Genomic DNA, 17,239 nt, shown 5'->3' on the forward strand with positions numbered 1-17,239 from the left:
TTTTATTGGAGCTGGAACTAATCAAAATATTGGTCTAAAATTGGTTGAGAAGCCGTTTCGAGGAGGTCGAATCTGAATGATTCGTATGCCACCCGCAAATAGCGTACTGCAATCGGACAAGTCACAGTCTTTACAATCTTTTTTCGAACGTGCACGTCAAACAGGAGGGTTTGGAGCCGCCGTAGCGTGAGCAACAGTTCAGTCAAACCTTTGTTAGCAGCCAAAAAATTGTTAAAAGCAACCCCACTTGTTTTGTCCCGGAATATATTTTTTTTAAATTTTGCTACAATTGTTTTCTGCTAGTAAATAACAGCCATTACCAATGACACTGGCTAGCGGTTGAGGTAAACATATTATGTACCTTCGCATACAATACTTACAGTCGTGGTCAAAAGTTTACATACACTTGTAAAGAACATAATGTCATGGCTGTCTTGAGTTTCCAATCATTTCTACAACTCTTATTTTTTTGTGATAGAGTGATTGGAGCACATACTTGTTGGTCACAAAAAACATTCATGAAGTTTCCTTCTTTTATGAATTTATTATGGGTCTACTGAAAATGTGAGCAAATCTGCTGGGTCAAAAGTATACATACAGCAATGTTAATATTTGCTTACATGTCCCTTGGCAAGTTTCACTGCAATAAGGCACTTTTGGTAGCCATCCACAAGCTTCTGGCTTCCTGACTTAAATCACTCTATCACAAAAAAATAAAGAGTTGTAGAAATGATTGGAAACTCAAGACAGCCATGACATTATGTTCTTTACAAGTGTATGTCAACTTTTGACCACGATACCACCATATTATCTTGCACCAACAAGCTCTCATCTTCCTTTGTTCTCAAAGGAGGATGAGTGTATAGCAGGGGTCATCAACCTTTTTGAAAGCAAGAGCTACTTCTTGGGTAGTGATTAATGCGAAGGGCTACCAGTTTGATACACACTTAAATAAATTGCCAGAAATAGCCAATTTGCTCAATTTACCTTTAACTCTATGTTATTATTAATAATTAATTATATTTACACTTAATTAATCGGTTTAAAAGAGGAGAAAACACGAAAAAAATGACAATTAATTTTGAAACATAGTTTAACTTCAATTTCGACTCTTTAAAATTCAAAATTCTACCGAAAAAAAGAAGAAAAAAACTAGCTAATTCGAATCTTTTTTGAAAAAATTAAAAAAAGAATTTATGGAACATCATTAGTCATTTTTCCTGATTAATATTAATTTTATAATTTTGATGACATGTTTTAAAAAGGTTAAAATCCAATCTACACTTTGTTAGAATATATAACAAATTGGATCAAGCTATATTTCTAACAAAGACAAATCATTATTTTTTCTAGATTTTCCAGAACAAAAATTTTAAAAGAAATTCAAAAGACTTTGAAATAAGATTTAAATTTGATTCTACAGATTTTCTAGATTTGCCAGAATAATTTTTTTGAATTTTAATCATAATAAGTTTGAAGAAATGTTTCACAAATATTCTTCGTCGAAAAAACAGAAGCTAAAATGAAGAATTAAATTAAAATGTATTTATTATTCTTTACAATAAAAACAATAAATTTACTTGAACATCGATTTAAATTGTCAGGAAAGAAGAGGAAGGAATTTAAAAGGTAAAAAGGTATATGTGTTTAAAAATCCTAAAATAATTTTTAAGGTTGTATTTTTTCTCTAAAATTGTCTTTCTGAAAGTTATAAGAAGCAAAGTAAAACAATTAATTAATTTATTTAAACAAGTGAAGACCAAGTCTTTAAAATATTTTCTTGGATTTTCAAATCCTATTTGAGTTTTGTCTCTCTTAGAATTAAAAATGTCGGGCAAAGCGAGACCAGCTTGCTAGTAAATAAATACAATTAAAAAAATAGAGGCAGCTCACTGGTAAGTGCTGCTATTTGAGCTATTTTTAGAACAGGCCAGCGGGCTACTCATCTGGTCCTTACGGGCTACCTGGTGCCCGCGGGCACCGCGTTGGTGACCCCTGGTGTATAGTGACCACTTATCTACCGTCGCCACTTTCGCTGTTTCCATTGAGCGGTCGCTATAGACCGGGATTGTCCGTACTTATCTCCAAACCTACCCAAGCGCTGACACAGCGTCCACAGGTGGTGATCTTGAAGTCTCCGTAGAGATCTTTGATGGCGCCGCTGGTAAAAAAGCCCTCCACCATGAGCAGGATGCCGTAGACAAAGAAGGCCGAAGCGATGCCGTAGATCACGTACTTGATGATGTCAATCCTGGAAGTAAATGATAAAAGCTAAACTAATTATTACTTCCTTCAGTGGTTGTTTTTCAACCGCGTACACCTAAAAAAACAGAACACATGAGGATCTTTTGTTGCATGTTTGAGTGGAAACTAGGCAAAGTCCAGTGGGCTTATGGTGCAACGCCAACAATTATTGTATATTGTATATATGATATAAACATATAATATAATATATCAATATATATCCTATACTGTACATATATTATGTAAATATTACGTATATATGTTATATTTTATATTGCTTTTAGTCTATTTTATACCTGCATTGTCCTTTCCATCTTTTCCATCATTTGTAACTGAGCTACTGCGTGGAACAATTTCCCTTTTGGATCATTAAAGTTTGTCTAAGTCTAAGTCTAATTAGAATGTCAGCAATTTAACTTCAAATGTGAAACTAATAAGTGACAGACTCATTACATGCAAGGTGAGTCATGTCAAGCCTTTTATCCTCATAATTTTGATGATTATGGTTTACAGTTTTTAAAACCCCAAATGTTCTATTTTTCAATTTTTTTTAGCCATAATCATCAAATGTATACCAAGCGAAGACTTGAAATATCTTTTGCATGTTATGGACAAGCGGTAGAAAATGGATGGATGGATGTTATGAGCCTATGTCATGTATTAGTTTCACTTTGGGGATCTAACTGCAACAACAAGCAAACATTTGCATTATATTCTTTTTTTTTTTTTTAGATTCACCTGTACACCTGCCCCCTTGACCAATGAAAAACCTGGCATGCGATTGCCACGCCCAATAGGAACTTACTACCTAAGACAGTCTAGGCCAGACCTGGGCAATAATATGCAGTGATGTTTTCTAATGACCGTAAGTCTTGAACTATACAAAGTATTTCAATGGTTGGAATCTGCGCTTTTGCATGATATACTAGTTACTATGGTAATCTACTTAGTTACTATGGTAATCTAATTAGTTACTATGGTCATCTATGTCCCAGTAGCTCAGACGAGGCACCAAGTAGTGTGGGTGGGGAGCGTTTCCACAGTTTCAGCCTGAAATGTGGGTGTCAGGGACAGACGTGGAAGGAGATTTTTACAGCAACGTTCTAAAGCTTAGTGATATATCAACTATATCATATTGTAGGTGGGTTATTTATTTACCCTTTGCGTTCATATTTTGCTGTGTTTGTTGCATTTTTGTTGCGTTTCGCTTGATTCTCTTTCTATGCCACATCAATGTGGAATGCGCTCCCAACAGGTATAAAAGAAAGGGCATCTCTATCCTCCTTCAAAACCGCACTAAAAGTTCACCTCCAGGCAGCTACAACCCTAAACTAACACCCTCCCCGGATTGCTAATAATGAAATGTAAACAATCAAATGCAGATACTTTTTCTTATGCCTTCTGATCTCTCTCTCTCTCTCTCTCTCTCTCTCTCTCTCTCTCTCTCTCTCTCTCTCTCTCTCTCTCTCTCTCTCTCTCTCTCTCTCTCTCGCGCTCTCTTTCTCTCTCTCTCTCTATATGTCCACTACTTGCTGTCCATATCCTGCCCCCCACCCCCTCCACACCCCTGATTGTAAATAATGTAAATAATTCAATGTGATTATCTTGTGTGATGACTGTATTATGATGATAGTATATATGATAGTATATATCTGTATCATGAATCAATTTAAATGGACCCCGACTTAAACAAGTTGAAAAACTTATTCGGGTGTTACCATTTAGTGGTCAATTGTACGGAATATGTACTTCACTGTGCAACCTACTAATAAAAGTCTCAATCAATCAATCAATGTAAAATATGTGGATGGAGAAGGGGAGTGACGTTCATAGGTTGTCAATATTCAGTGTTTTATCCTCCATAGTTAATATTGTAAATCTTGCATTCTTTATTTTCATTTACATTCTGGGTGTCTCATTCAGTAAAAATTTTTTAAATCCCATTCCGTTTTTTAAGGCGGTCTGTCATCAAGTTTTTAGCATTCAATCAGAGGTTTTGTATTAGTGTTCCTAAAAATAAATACATTTTTTTCCCTAATTTTGGCCCCCCGAGTCAAAATAATTGCCCAGGCGTGGTCTAGGCCAGTGGTACCGGTCCGTGGACCGATTGGTACCGGGCCGCGGCCGCACAAGAAGTAAAAAAAAAAAAAAAAAAAAAAAAAAAATTTTTATTTTTTTATTAAATCAACATAAAAAACACAATATATACATTATATATCAATATAAATCAATACAGTATTCAGGGATACAGTCCGTAAGCACACATGATTGTATTTATTTATGACAAAAAAAAAAAAAAAGTATTTTTTTTTTATTTTACTAAGCCCCCCCCGCCCCCCCCGCCCCGCCCCCCCCCCCCCGCCCCCGGTCCGTGGGACACATTTTCAAGCATTGACCGGTCCGCAAGTACAAAAACGTTGGGGACCACTGGTCTAGGCTGACTGACAGCTTTGACTGTTTTGTTTATAAAAGCTTTTACTACACTGTAAAAAAACAAAACAATGACTAGATTTCACAGTAAAAAAAAACTGTCAGCTAAGTCGTTGGAATTTTACTTTAAAAATAAAAGTGGTACCATATTTCCATTTACAGTAATACACTGCATAAACAACAGTAGATTCTGGCCACATCAGGTGGTAGCCCAATTTCAATTGGAATCTGATCTTTTCAAATTTGACAAAATGGAAATGCGACTTTTTCATCATCTCTGGGCGAGCTACGTCGTTCGTGTGCATAGGAAAAGACCCAGACGTGGACACTTCATCACAACATTCCGTGAGCAAAGTCTATTTTCGACGACCAACTTTTCGGTGAATCACGAGTCAATAGTGCGCAAATAATTTATTTATATGGAATATATACATTTGTGGTCAAAAGTTTACATACACTTCTAAAGAACATAATATCATGGCTGTCTTGAGTTTCCAATAATTTCGACAACTCTTATTTTTTTGTGATAGAGTGATTGGAGCACATACTTGTTGGTCACAAGAATTTGGAAGTAATCCTCCTTTTTCATTGTCCCATTTACTCTCTGTAAAGCACCAGTTCCATTGGCAGCAAAACAGGCCCAGAGCATAATACTACCACCACCATGCTTGATGGTAGGAATGGTGTTCCTGGGATTAAAGGCCTCACTTTTTCTTCTCCAAACATATTGCTGGGTATTGTGGCCAATCAGCTCAATTTTTGTTTAATCTGACCACAGAACTTTCCTCCAGAAGGTCTTATCTTTGTCCATGTGATGTCAAACCATCTCAGTGGCCTAGTGGTTAGAGTGTCCGCTTGAGATCGGTAGGTTTGAGTTCAAATCCCAGCCGAGTCATACCAAAGACTATACAAATGGGACCCATAATCTCCCTGCTTGGCACTCAGCAACAAAGGGTTGGAGTTGGGGGTTAAATCACCAAAATGATTCCCGGGCGCAGCGCCGCTGCTGCCCACTGCTCCCCAAGGGGATGGGACAAATGCAGAGGACAAATGTCACCACATCTAGTGTGTGTGTGACAATCATTGGTACTTTCATCTTTAATCTTTAAAATGAAACAAAAGTTAAGCTGTTTGGCCACAATACCCAGCAATATGTTTGGAGGAGAAAAGATAAGGCCTTTAATCTCAGGAACAGCATGCCTACCGTCAAGCATGGTGGTGGTAGTATTATGCTCTGGGCCTGTTTGCTGCCAAATTCTTCAGGGCAAGCTAAAATCATCAGCCCGTAGGTTGGGGCTTGGGCACAGTTAGGTGTTCCAACAGGACAATGACCCCAAACACAGGTCACAAGTGGTAAAGGAATGGCTAAATCAGGCTAGAATGAAGGTTTTAGAATAGCCTTCCCTGAGTCCTGACTTAAACTTGTGGACAATGCTGAAGAAACAAGTCCATGTCAGAAAACCAACACATTTAGCTGAACTGCAACAATTTTGTCAAGAGGAGTGGTCAAAATTTCAAGCAGAAGCTTGTGGATGGCTACCAAAAGCGCCTTATTGCAGTGAAACTTGCCAAGGGACATGTAAGCAAATATTAACATTGCTGTATGTATACTTTTGACCCAGCACATTTGCTCACATTTTCAGTAGACCCATAAAAAATTCATAAAAGAAGCAAACTTCATGAATGTTTTTTGTGACCAACGAGTATGTGCTCCAATCACTCTATCACAAAAAAATAAGAGTTGTAAAAATGATTGGAAACTCAAGACAGCCATGACATTATGTTCTTTACAAGTGTATGTACACTTTTGACGATTGATTCCGAAAAAATAACGATTGTTGAAGGACCGGAATTGACGCTGTGGCATAAATGCTTACATGTTACACACATTGCATACATTGTTTACGTAAGTAAGTTGGAAAATAAAGCTAACATAGATCCACGCTCATGTTTGTGTATCATCTACTTAACAGCCATAAAAAGATTAGAACCAACGCCCAAATATATTACACTCCATACATCCATTCATACATTATATTACCTTTACCTGTTTTCACGTAAAAAACAGCCATTTTTAAGTTGTGGTGACTTTCATTTCATTTTGTAGAAGTAGTAATAGCGACTTCCTTGTTCATGTACGTCATCCAGTCAACTTCCTTTGTTTTCACTTTATCGAACTGCGCATGCAAGTTACGTCGAGGCTACATTGGGGCCACTTTACACTGGAGTCTGATAAAAATCACATTTTACTTCCATTGTGAATCGTCGAATGGAAAAAATCAAATTTCGCAAAAATCCGATTTGGGCCCTTTTGGCCTGCAGTGTGAACGTAGTCCAAGAGTCCTCGAATGACAACTTGAAGCACTGATACTCACATGGTGAAGACGTCCAGTGCGTCCACGGGGCTCCGCACCACCTCAAAGTAGTTCTGGAGGATGGTGACGGTGCCGGACAAAGCCTCGTGGCCGCAGCCGCAGAAGAGAGCCACGCCGGCGTACAGCAAGATGGTGGCTACGAGCGAGGGGTAGGGGATGCCACCCAGGCATTTGATACAGCATTCCAGGCACCCTAAACACGCCAGGAAAGGGAAACAAAAAAACTTCTCAGTCAGGTCATGTTGAGGAAAAAAGGACACACGCTCCTACTTTTTCTACTCTTATCACTTTTTTTTACAAACACAGTTTTGCCATTTAGCTTCTTCCAAATTCAAAGCCCAGTTGGCAGCCGTCCATGCACAGCCATGCACTACACAACAAATCCATCAAGTTGACAGAGAAAGTAGGCCACGGTTCATTTTCTCTCCGACATACAAGGTTTTCTACCATTGTTACCGTACTTAAAGCCACAAATAGAAGCGACGTCTTCACCAGGTTTTTACCCTGCATCCTGGCTTTGTGCCGTTAATTTGCTCTGTCGTTTGTTTAGCCCCCTGGAGGAGGCTGACATTTAAATTCCGCTGCCTGAGATTTAAGCCACGACCCTGACCTTCAACCCCTTTCTTTGCCATGATCACTATTGTCACATCTCTGGCCCTGACTCAACGTACTGCCTTGTAGAGTTGTACTTCAAAGAAGCTGGTTGGACATAACCAAAATAGGAAACGTTTCTTGTACATTTACTTGTGACTTTGGTTCTGAGACATAAGGAGAATTGATGATAAAGTATTTCTGAACCAATAGCAATTGTCCATCCCGGGTCCCAAAGTCAGGACCGCTCGCCTGCGCATCGGTTGGGGACATCTCTGCGCTGCTGACCTGTCTCCGCTTGGGATGGTCTCCTGCTGGCCCCACTATGGACTGGACTCACAATATTATGTTAGATCCACTATGGACTGGACTCTCACTGTTATGTTAGATCCACTATGGACTGGACTCTCACTGTTATGTTAGATCCACTATGGACTGGACTCTCACTATTATGTTAGATCCACTATGGACTGGACTCTCACTATTATGTTATATCCACTATGGACTGGACCCTCACACTATTATGTAAGATCCACTATGGACTGGACTCTCACACTATTATGTTAGATCCACTATGGACTGGACTCTCACAATATTATGTTAGATCCACTATGGACTGGACTCTCACTATTATGTTAGATCCACTATGGACTGGACTCTCACTATTATGTTATATCCACTATGGACTGGACTCTCACACTATTATGTAAGATCCACTATGGACTGGACTCTCACAATATTATGTTAGATCCACTATGGACTCGACTCTCACTATTATGTTAGATCCACTGTGGACTAGACTCTAACACTATTATGTTAGATCCACTATCGACTGGATTCTCACATTATTATGTTAGATCCACTATCGACTGGACTCTCACTATTATGTTAGATCCACTATGGACTGGACTCTCACACTATTATGTTAGATCCACTATGGACTGGACTCTCACACTATTATGTTAGATCCACTATGGACTGGACTCTCACTATTATGTTAGATCCACTATGAACTGGACTCTCACACTATTATGTTAGATCCACTATGGACTGGACTCTCACACTATTATGTTAGATCCCCTATGGACTGGACTCTCACTACTATGTTAGATCCACTATGGACTGGACTCTCACACTATTATGTTGGATCCACTATGGACTGGACTCTCACTATTATGTTAGATCCACTATGGACTGGACTCTCACTATTATGTTAAATCCACTATGAACTGGACTCTCACAATATTATGCTAGATCCACTCTACGTCCATTGCACCGGTCGCCCTAGGGGGGGTCCCCACATCTGCGGTCCTCTCCAAGGTTTCTCATTGTCCCATTGGGTTGAGTTTTTCCTTGCCCTGATGTGGGATCTGAACCAAGGATGTCGTTATGGCAAATTGGACAACATCTCGAATAAGCTTTCCGCTCTGCAAAGGCAAACTTGGGATCGATTTGAGAGCCAGAATGGACAATTAGAGCTGACTAATCATTGGAATGTGTTTTTGCTTTCCCGGACCAACAAAAATCCTTGACTACAATTTGACTCCCTCTAGCAAAGCTGTGCTGTAAACACCCCAGCAAGACCAGTGCAGCAAAAGATGCCCTAAAAAATCCTTTTGATGCCCTAAACAAATACCTTCGCCCTTCTTCAAGAACACCTGGGATGTTGACTCTGTTTTGTGAAAGCCTGGTCTCAAACTGAACGTACATTTAAACCAGTGTGGGTGGCACTGGGAACAAGGTGGGTAAAGTGTCTCGCCCAAGGACACAACGGTAGAGACTCGGATGGCGGGAGTCGGAACCGAACCGGGAGCCCTCAAGTTTAGGGTCAAAGTCGTTTTCGTTGATGGGAACATTGCCGTTATGGCTGCCCTCAGAGGGCTGCTTGTAACAGTGAACATATACTGTATAAATCTCACTTACATAATTGCCTGTTTGATCGTGTGTTTTCAACAAATTGATTAACTTGCTTTGAAATCATAAGTCAATGGGACCAGAAGATATTTAACTACTTATTTTTAATTTTTACAAAATAATGTGGTGTAGTATACAATAATATATGCGTGATCAGATATTCAAGTTCAAAAGTTGTGCAGTTTCCGGCAGTCAATATATTTTTCTGTCAAAATGCCAAATGTAAACTATGTACAAGATGAGATACATTATCGACACATTATTTCGAGGCCTTTGCTTTTTTTGTCATAATGCAGTGCATGCATATATGTTACTTCAGTTACATAGAAATTCATAATAGCAGGTGACTAACATTCTTAAAAATGGGTGCATTTTGTTAGTTCCTGTAGTAGAATCTAGGTTAATGCTTTTAATTTGAAGCTTACTTTGCACTAAACAGGAAATCAGTGTGTCAATGTCTTAAATGAGTCCTATTACGCAAAAACACATTTTCCTACCTGTTCGTACCGGTTTTTGTGTATTTGGGATCTGCATAAGTCCCAAAAAATGTGAAATCCAACCATAGAGGCATGGTGGAGATATTTATAAAACAATCTTGCCTTCTTCACGCTTCCTCCAAACGAGCCGTGGGGAATTTGTCCCATTTTTGACGTCTTTGCCATTGGTGACCTAAACAGATTATCCATATATGGTAAACATTTACCCAATGAGCTTTGCGTGAGTTTGCCATTGTAGTCCAATGCTGTAGTCAATAGGGGTGTCACATTTTTTTTCCCAGATTAATCACGATTCTTATGTGTAACGATTTTGAATATATTTAAATAAGATAATTATTTAAAATTTTTTTAAGTTTATTATTATTTTCTTTCAATCCGTTCTATCCAGCCACTCAGGCAAATCATATTGTTTATACAAGAGGGACTGTCTCAAGCGAGTTGTACTGAACTTTGTGCATGCATGGGCATGGCTTACACCAGTGTTTTTCAACCGATTTTGAGCCAAGGCACATTTTTTGCGCTGAAAAAATGCGGAGGCACACCACCAGCAGAAATCATTAAAAAACGCAACTCAGTTGACAGTAAAAAGTCATTGTCGCAATTGTTGGATATGACTTTAAACCATAACCAAGCATGTATCACTATAGCTCTTGTCTCAAAGTAGGTGTACTGTCACCACCTGTCACATCACACCCTGACTTATTTGGAGTTTTTTTTGCTGTTTTCCTGTGTGTAGTGTTTTAGTTCTTGTCTTGCGCTCCTATTTTGGTGGCTTTTTCTTTTTTTTTTGGTATTTTCCTGTAGCAGTTTCATGTCTTTGAGCGATATTTCCCGCATCTACTTTGTTTTAGCAATCAAGAATATTTCAGTTGTTTTTATCCTTCTTTGTGGGAACTTTATCATGTCATGTTCGGATGTACATTGTGGACGCCGTCTTTGCTCCACAGTAAGTTTTTGCTGTCGTCCAGCACTCTGTTTTTGTTTACTTTGCAGCCAGTTCAGTTTTAGATTCTTTCTGCATAGCCTTCCCTATACTTTGATGCTTTTTCTTAGGGGCACTCACATTTTCCCGCTGTTTCCGACATCTACAAAGCAGTTAGCTACCGGCTGCCACTTACTGGTATGGAAGAGCTCTAGACAGCACCGACATTCAACAACAACACATCATTTGCAGACTATAATTACTGGTTTGCAAAAAATATTTTTAACCCAAATAGGTGAAATTAGATAATCTCCCACAGCACACCAGACTGTACCCCACGGCACATAGTGCACCGCGGCACAGGAGTGGAAAAACACTGGCTTACACTATGGTGATAATGAAATGCTGCAATGTGCTTGCCAGGCCTGTAGTTGCCGATGTCGCTTTGTGAAGAAGCACAATGCTCATTTCCACCCATGACTAGATTTTCCAGGGCTTTTGCAAAAAACACTTTTTGAAAACCTCTCTGTGCATGTATGACATTATTTCTAGGCCTATTGCTTGCATTCTGATACGTGACTTCTTCTCGGAAGTGAAAAACTGTGGTGGTCAACCAAGATGGCTACTGTGGCAAACAGACTGTGAACTATCTGAGTACACAAGGGGCCTTGATCTTCCTGCAAAAAGCAGATACGAGCAAAAAAATAAATACTATGCAATGGAATCTATCCGTGTATTTATAAGATTTTTTTGAGCGATAACAAGGATTAGCCATCAGTGGAGTTCCCAGACATATCAAACTATTGTGCTCCAGACATCATTCTACATGACAAAATAGATGAAAACTTGGAAAAACATGGAGGTCTACAACTTCTTTGTGTGTGGCTGGGTCAAGGACATTGGTATCAAGACTCTCCTGGATAAATATGCATCGTTTTTTGCTTGGGTAAGGTTGCATTTCATGATTTGACCAAGTGTCTACAGTAGGGTTGTACGATATACCGGTATTAGTATAGTACCGCGATACTGTTGAATCATATTCGGTACTATACCGCCTCTGAAAAGTACCGGTCCGCCACCACTTGCGCTCTCGTCGTCCTCACATCGTGTCATTGCTGGTTTACGAGCAGAGGAGCATGTTCGGCAGCGCGCACACACAGAGTACTTATAAGCAGACACAGTGTGTAGACAGAAAAGGGAAAACAGACGCATTTTTGCTTAAAAACTAACGATAAAGGTGAAGTTATAACACCGAAACGCCCTCAGGAAGAGGTGCTTTAAGATGGCTAGCTAGTTGGAGTGCTAATTAGGCATATTAGGTCACTGCATGACTGCAAGCTAATCGATGCTAACATTTAGGCTAGCTGTATGTACATATTCCATCATTATGTCAGTATATTTCATTTCCTTTACTTATGTCCTCTGTGTATTTAGTTTATTTTTCCAGGTCTCATGACACATTATCTGTATGTACTATTGGCTGTATTCCTCGTAGTTGTTCCAGACCACAGCAAACGTTACTCAGCTTGCAAAGATTGTAATAAATCCATTAACTTGGACACACACATCTATACCTTTTGGCCATTCTAAGACAGTCATTTCCAGGGGTTATCTCATCCTCTGAGAAGTTTTACTAATGTTTTCCAATGTTGTAAAAATGTGTAGAATAAATATTACATTTCCGAATTTCTGTCAACGAAGATTTGCGTCAGCCTGCGACACATAGTCATTTTGATAGTAGGCTAATATATCTAATTAGCTACTTACATCATGTGTTGTCTTCATTATAACACTTATATAAGCCACTCAGTGGCCTAGTGGTTTGAGTGTCCAGCCTGAGATGGGTAGGTTGTGAGTTCAAACCCCGGCCGAGTCATACCAAAGACTATAAAAATGGGACCCATAACCTCCCTGCTTGGCACTCAGCTTTAAGGGTTGTAATTGGGGGTTAAATCACCAAAAATGATTCCCGAGTGCGGCCACCGCTGCTGCCCACTGCTCCCCTCACCTCCCAGGGGATGAACAAGGGAATGGGTCAAATGCAGAGGACAAATTTCACCACACCTAGTGTGTGTGTGACAATCATTGGTACTTTAACTATATAAGACTTAATTTTGATAGTAGGCTAATATAGACACTTACATAATGTGTTTTCATTATAAATCTTATATAAGACTTTTAAAGTAATTTTGATAGTAGGCTAATATAGCTAATATAGACACTTACGTCATGTGTTGTCTTCCTTATAACACTTATATAAGACTTTAAATTTTTTGTGGCTCCAGACAGATTACTTTTTTTGTATTTGTGGTCCAATATGGCTCTTTTAACATTTTGGGTTGCCGACCCCTGATCTAAGACTTACTTAATGTCTCGCCCTTGCAGTTTGCTGTGTATGGATGTGTACGTTCGGCTTTTTGACGTGAAGCCTTTGAAAGGACGCTGGCTTTTGAATGTGTCATTAAAAAGAGGGTAAAAGTGTTGACATGCACACAGACTCAGTTATTTGTCAGTGCAATGCATCCGCGGGGTTTATTTCCTGGGTAAGGCACTATCAGGTCGCAGGTCTATTATCGGTGCATGGCAATGAATGAACAATACAGACTATTGACGAGCTCACCATGCACCGCTGCCTCAGAGCAGGATTGATATGAGGAATACCAATGTTGGTTCTGTCGGAATGACTGTCAATTATTCTGCAGTTGCATAGTTGTTGGGGTCAGGAAGGATTCCTGCATTCTCGATCAATGATTCTGCAATCAGACATTCTGTTACGGTCGTCTCAGTCTTCCCTTTCGCCTTCCTGCTTTACCTCATCTCTTTTCTCCTCATTCTTCTGTAAACATGAGCGGAATAGCAAGTAGCCGCGGAGTTTCTGGCCTCGCTCCAGATTTGCCTGGATTATCTGCAAGCACGCCTACTGTACCTCCTCCATTGTTGGACTTGGCTGTCAGTTCACTGTTTTATTTTTAGAAACTATCTTTTCTCCAGGAAATCTGATTTTACAAAATGGGGGACAAACAAAATACCCAACATTTCCATACTCACTGCAGGGTTAGAAAGTAATTTGTAGTCCCCCCCCACCCCCCAACCCTAATTCTTTTTTTTATAGCTATCTACAAAGTCCCGATTGTACCCATTTAGGCACTGGTGGAACCAAACAAAAACCCAAATGGGGTGCCCTGAAATATATTTCTACTTTTTGGAGTGCCGGGACTTTTAGGGGTAAATCCATTTTGGAATCCTTTGGTACCTGTAGGGAAAAAAGGTCCCTTTTGGGCTAATTTGGGACCTATGGGTATGTTCTATCCATCCATCCATCTTCTTCTGCTTGTCCGAGGTCGGGTCGCGGGGGCAGCAGCCTAAGCAGGGAAGCCCAGACTTCCCTCTCCCCAGCCACTTCGTCCAGCTCTTCCTGGGGGATCCCGAGGCGTTCCCAGGCCAGCCGGGAGACATAGTCTTTCCAACGTGTCCTGGGTCTTCCCCGTGGCCTCCTACCGGTCGGACGTGCCCTAAACACCTCCCTAGGGAGGCGTTTGGGTGGCATCCTGATCAGATGCCCGAACCACCTCAACTGGCTCCTCTCGATGTGGAGGAGCAGCGGCTTTACTTTGAGCTCCCCCCGGATGACAGAGCTTCTCACCCTATCTCTAAGGGAGAGACCCGCCACCTGGCGGAGGAAACTCATTTCGGCCGCTTGTACCCGTGATCTTGTCCTTTCGGTCATAACCCAAAGCTCATGACCATAGGTGAGGATGGGAACGTAGATCGACCGGTAAATTGAGAGCTTTGCCTTCCGGCTCAGCTCCTTCTTCACCACAACGGATCGATACAGCGTCCGCATTACTGAAGACGCCGCACCGATCCGCCTGTTGATCTCACGATCCACTCTTCCCTCACTCGTGAACAAGACTCCAAGGTACTTGAACTCCTCCACTTGGGGCAGGGTCTCCTCCGCAACCCGGAGATGGGTATGTTGGTCATTACCTAAGTCCATGGACTATCCTGGATTCAAGTCAATACTGTAAGCCCCAAAAACACTTATTACCACATTAACACACACAAAAGTACCAAAACTGTTGTACCGGTATGAATTCTGAGGTAACGGAAAATTGTACCCATCCTTTGTGATTCCCAACCACTAGTGTGATGTTAGAAATGATCAATGATCATTTATGACTTATGTACTAATGACTGTATGTATAATATATATCTGAAATCCTGACATCCAATACCTGTTCTGGTAAGTATCTCTGCCTGTAAGAGAATACAGTGGTGGTCAAAAGTGTACATACACTTGTAAAGAACATAATGTCATGGCTGTCTTGAGTTTCCAATCATTTCTACAACTCTTATTTTTTTGTGATAGAGTGATTGGAGCACATACTTGTTGGTCACAAAAAAACATTCATGAAGTTTGCTTCTTTTATGAATTTATTATGGGTCTACTGAAAATGTGAGCAAATGTGCTGGGTCAAAAGTATACATACAGCAATGTTAATATTTGCTTACATGTCCCTTGGCAAGTTTCACTGCAATAAGGCGCTTTTGGTAGCCATCCACAAGCTTCTGGCCTCCTGACTTAAACGTGTGGACAATGCTGAAGAAACAAGTCCATGTCAGAAAACCAACAAATTTAGCTGAACTGCACCAATTTTGTCAAGAGGAGTGGTCAACAATTCAACTAGAAGCTTGCCAGAAGCTTGTGGATGGCTACCAAAAGCACTTTATTAGTATAAAAAGGTAGGTTATCATTAATTTAGTTTAGTTTAGAGGTAACAGGACCTTACAAAGCCTGTGGTGAGGTCTTAAGAGGCACATACGTAGCATACATTTAAAAAACATTTGAAAATACATGTAAGGAAAAAATTATTATTTTGTAAATTTTTACATGATAAATCATGTGCTCATTACACAAGAATGTAACATTAAATAACATGTGATACTAACTTATTACATGCAAAGTAAGATATGTCAAGCCTTTATTGGTTATAATGTTGGCTTAGAGCAAGGGTGTAAAACTCATTTTCGATGGGGGGCCACATAGAGAAAAATCTACCCCCAAGTGGGCCTGACTGGTTAAATCACAGCACGAAAACTTAAAAATAAAGACAACTTCAGCTTGTTTTCTTTGTTCAAAAATAGAACAAGCACATTCTGAAAATGTACAAATCATTATGTTGTTCGGGGTTTTTTTCCACTTACATGTTGCGGTTAATAGTATTCTGTCTTTATTTGTCGTTATTTATGCTTTCTGAATAAATTATGTGATAATGTTCATCAGTCAACTCATTGGTGTTAATTTTCAATATATGATGATAAACAAATGATATCAAAATCAAATTACAGGATGTTATTTATGTAGTTTGATCATTTTCCTCGACTGGTTCATTAACATAATACATTCATAAAAGAAGCAAACTTCATAAAGGCTTTTTGTGACCAACAAATAATGTTCTCCAATCACTCTATCACAAAAAAATAAGAGTTGTAGAAATGATTGGAAACTCAAGACAGCCATGACATTATGTTCTTTACAAGTGTATGTCAACTTTTGACCACGACTGTATCTGTCCACACATTAAACCAGCTGGAGCATGCATCCACTTTCTTCTGCACAGTTTAGGACTAAACTGGTGTTTTGATGACCATTTTGTTAAGTGTGGAGATCACCAGCATACTGTAGAATGTCATGTAATATTGATTCGCGTATTGTATCATTAATGGCAGGAAGCACACACATGGGTTCAAGTGTGCCAGTCAGTGGCGTGTATCTAATGGTGTAACACAAGATGAAGTACAAATTACACAACATGTGTGCAGTAAAATCACAAAAGACTCGACGGTTTAATTGCACATGATTGAAAGTGCTCGGTGCAGCACAATTCTGTCACCGCTATGGATTTTATGAAAGGAGTCGGGCAGTAAATGACCTTTTAGCATCTCTGGGAGCAGGGCTAATAAGACTTTATGTCACACCGTCCATTGCTCATCCCCTCGCTGAGGCTTTAAAGATGTGGCGCCTCCAACATTTGCTCCCCCTGCTGCTCTCAAGTCATCCATCGCTATTGTGCCACATTACCAACACGTCGACTTCAGAGATTGAGTTAGGTTTAAAAAAAAAAAAAAAAAAAGAGTGGACGAGCTGCTGGATGTTGAATCCATAATTCAGTGCTGCCCGGCGCAAAGCATCCTGCATGTATTATTGATGCCTTGTGCTCACAGCAACAATACCTGCAGGAAAATAAAAGCTCTGCTGCTTAATG

At 39.8% G+C, this 17,239-nt stretch overlaps 1 protein-coding gene across 1 annotated transcript in view; it reads right to left on the reverse strand.

Moving 5' to 3' along the window:
- Positions 1-17,239, reverse strand: part of gpm6aa (glycoprotein M6Aa) — a 50,815-nt gene that overhangs the window by 12,075 nt on the left and 21,501 nt on the right. The window contains exons 2-3 of the mRNA XM_062039819.1: positions 7,050-7,242; positions 2,095-2,251 (exon numbers count right to left, since the gene is read on the reverse strand). Of these exons, the coding sequence (XP_061895803.1) occupies positions 2,095-2,251; positions 7,050-7,242 (350 nt within the window). The remainder of the gene's footprint in view (positions 1-2,094; positions 2,252-7,049; positions 7,243-17,239) is intronic.

This window comes from Entelurus aequoreus, linkage group LG28, assembly GCF_033978785.1.
Source record: "Entelurus aequoreus isolate RoL-2023_Sb linkage group LG28, RoL_Eaeq_v1.1, whole genome shotgun sequence".
Classification (NCBI taxonomy): Eukaryota; Metazoa; Chordata; class Actinopteri; order Syngnathiformes; family Syngnathidae; genus Entelurus; species Entelurus aequoreus.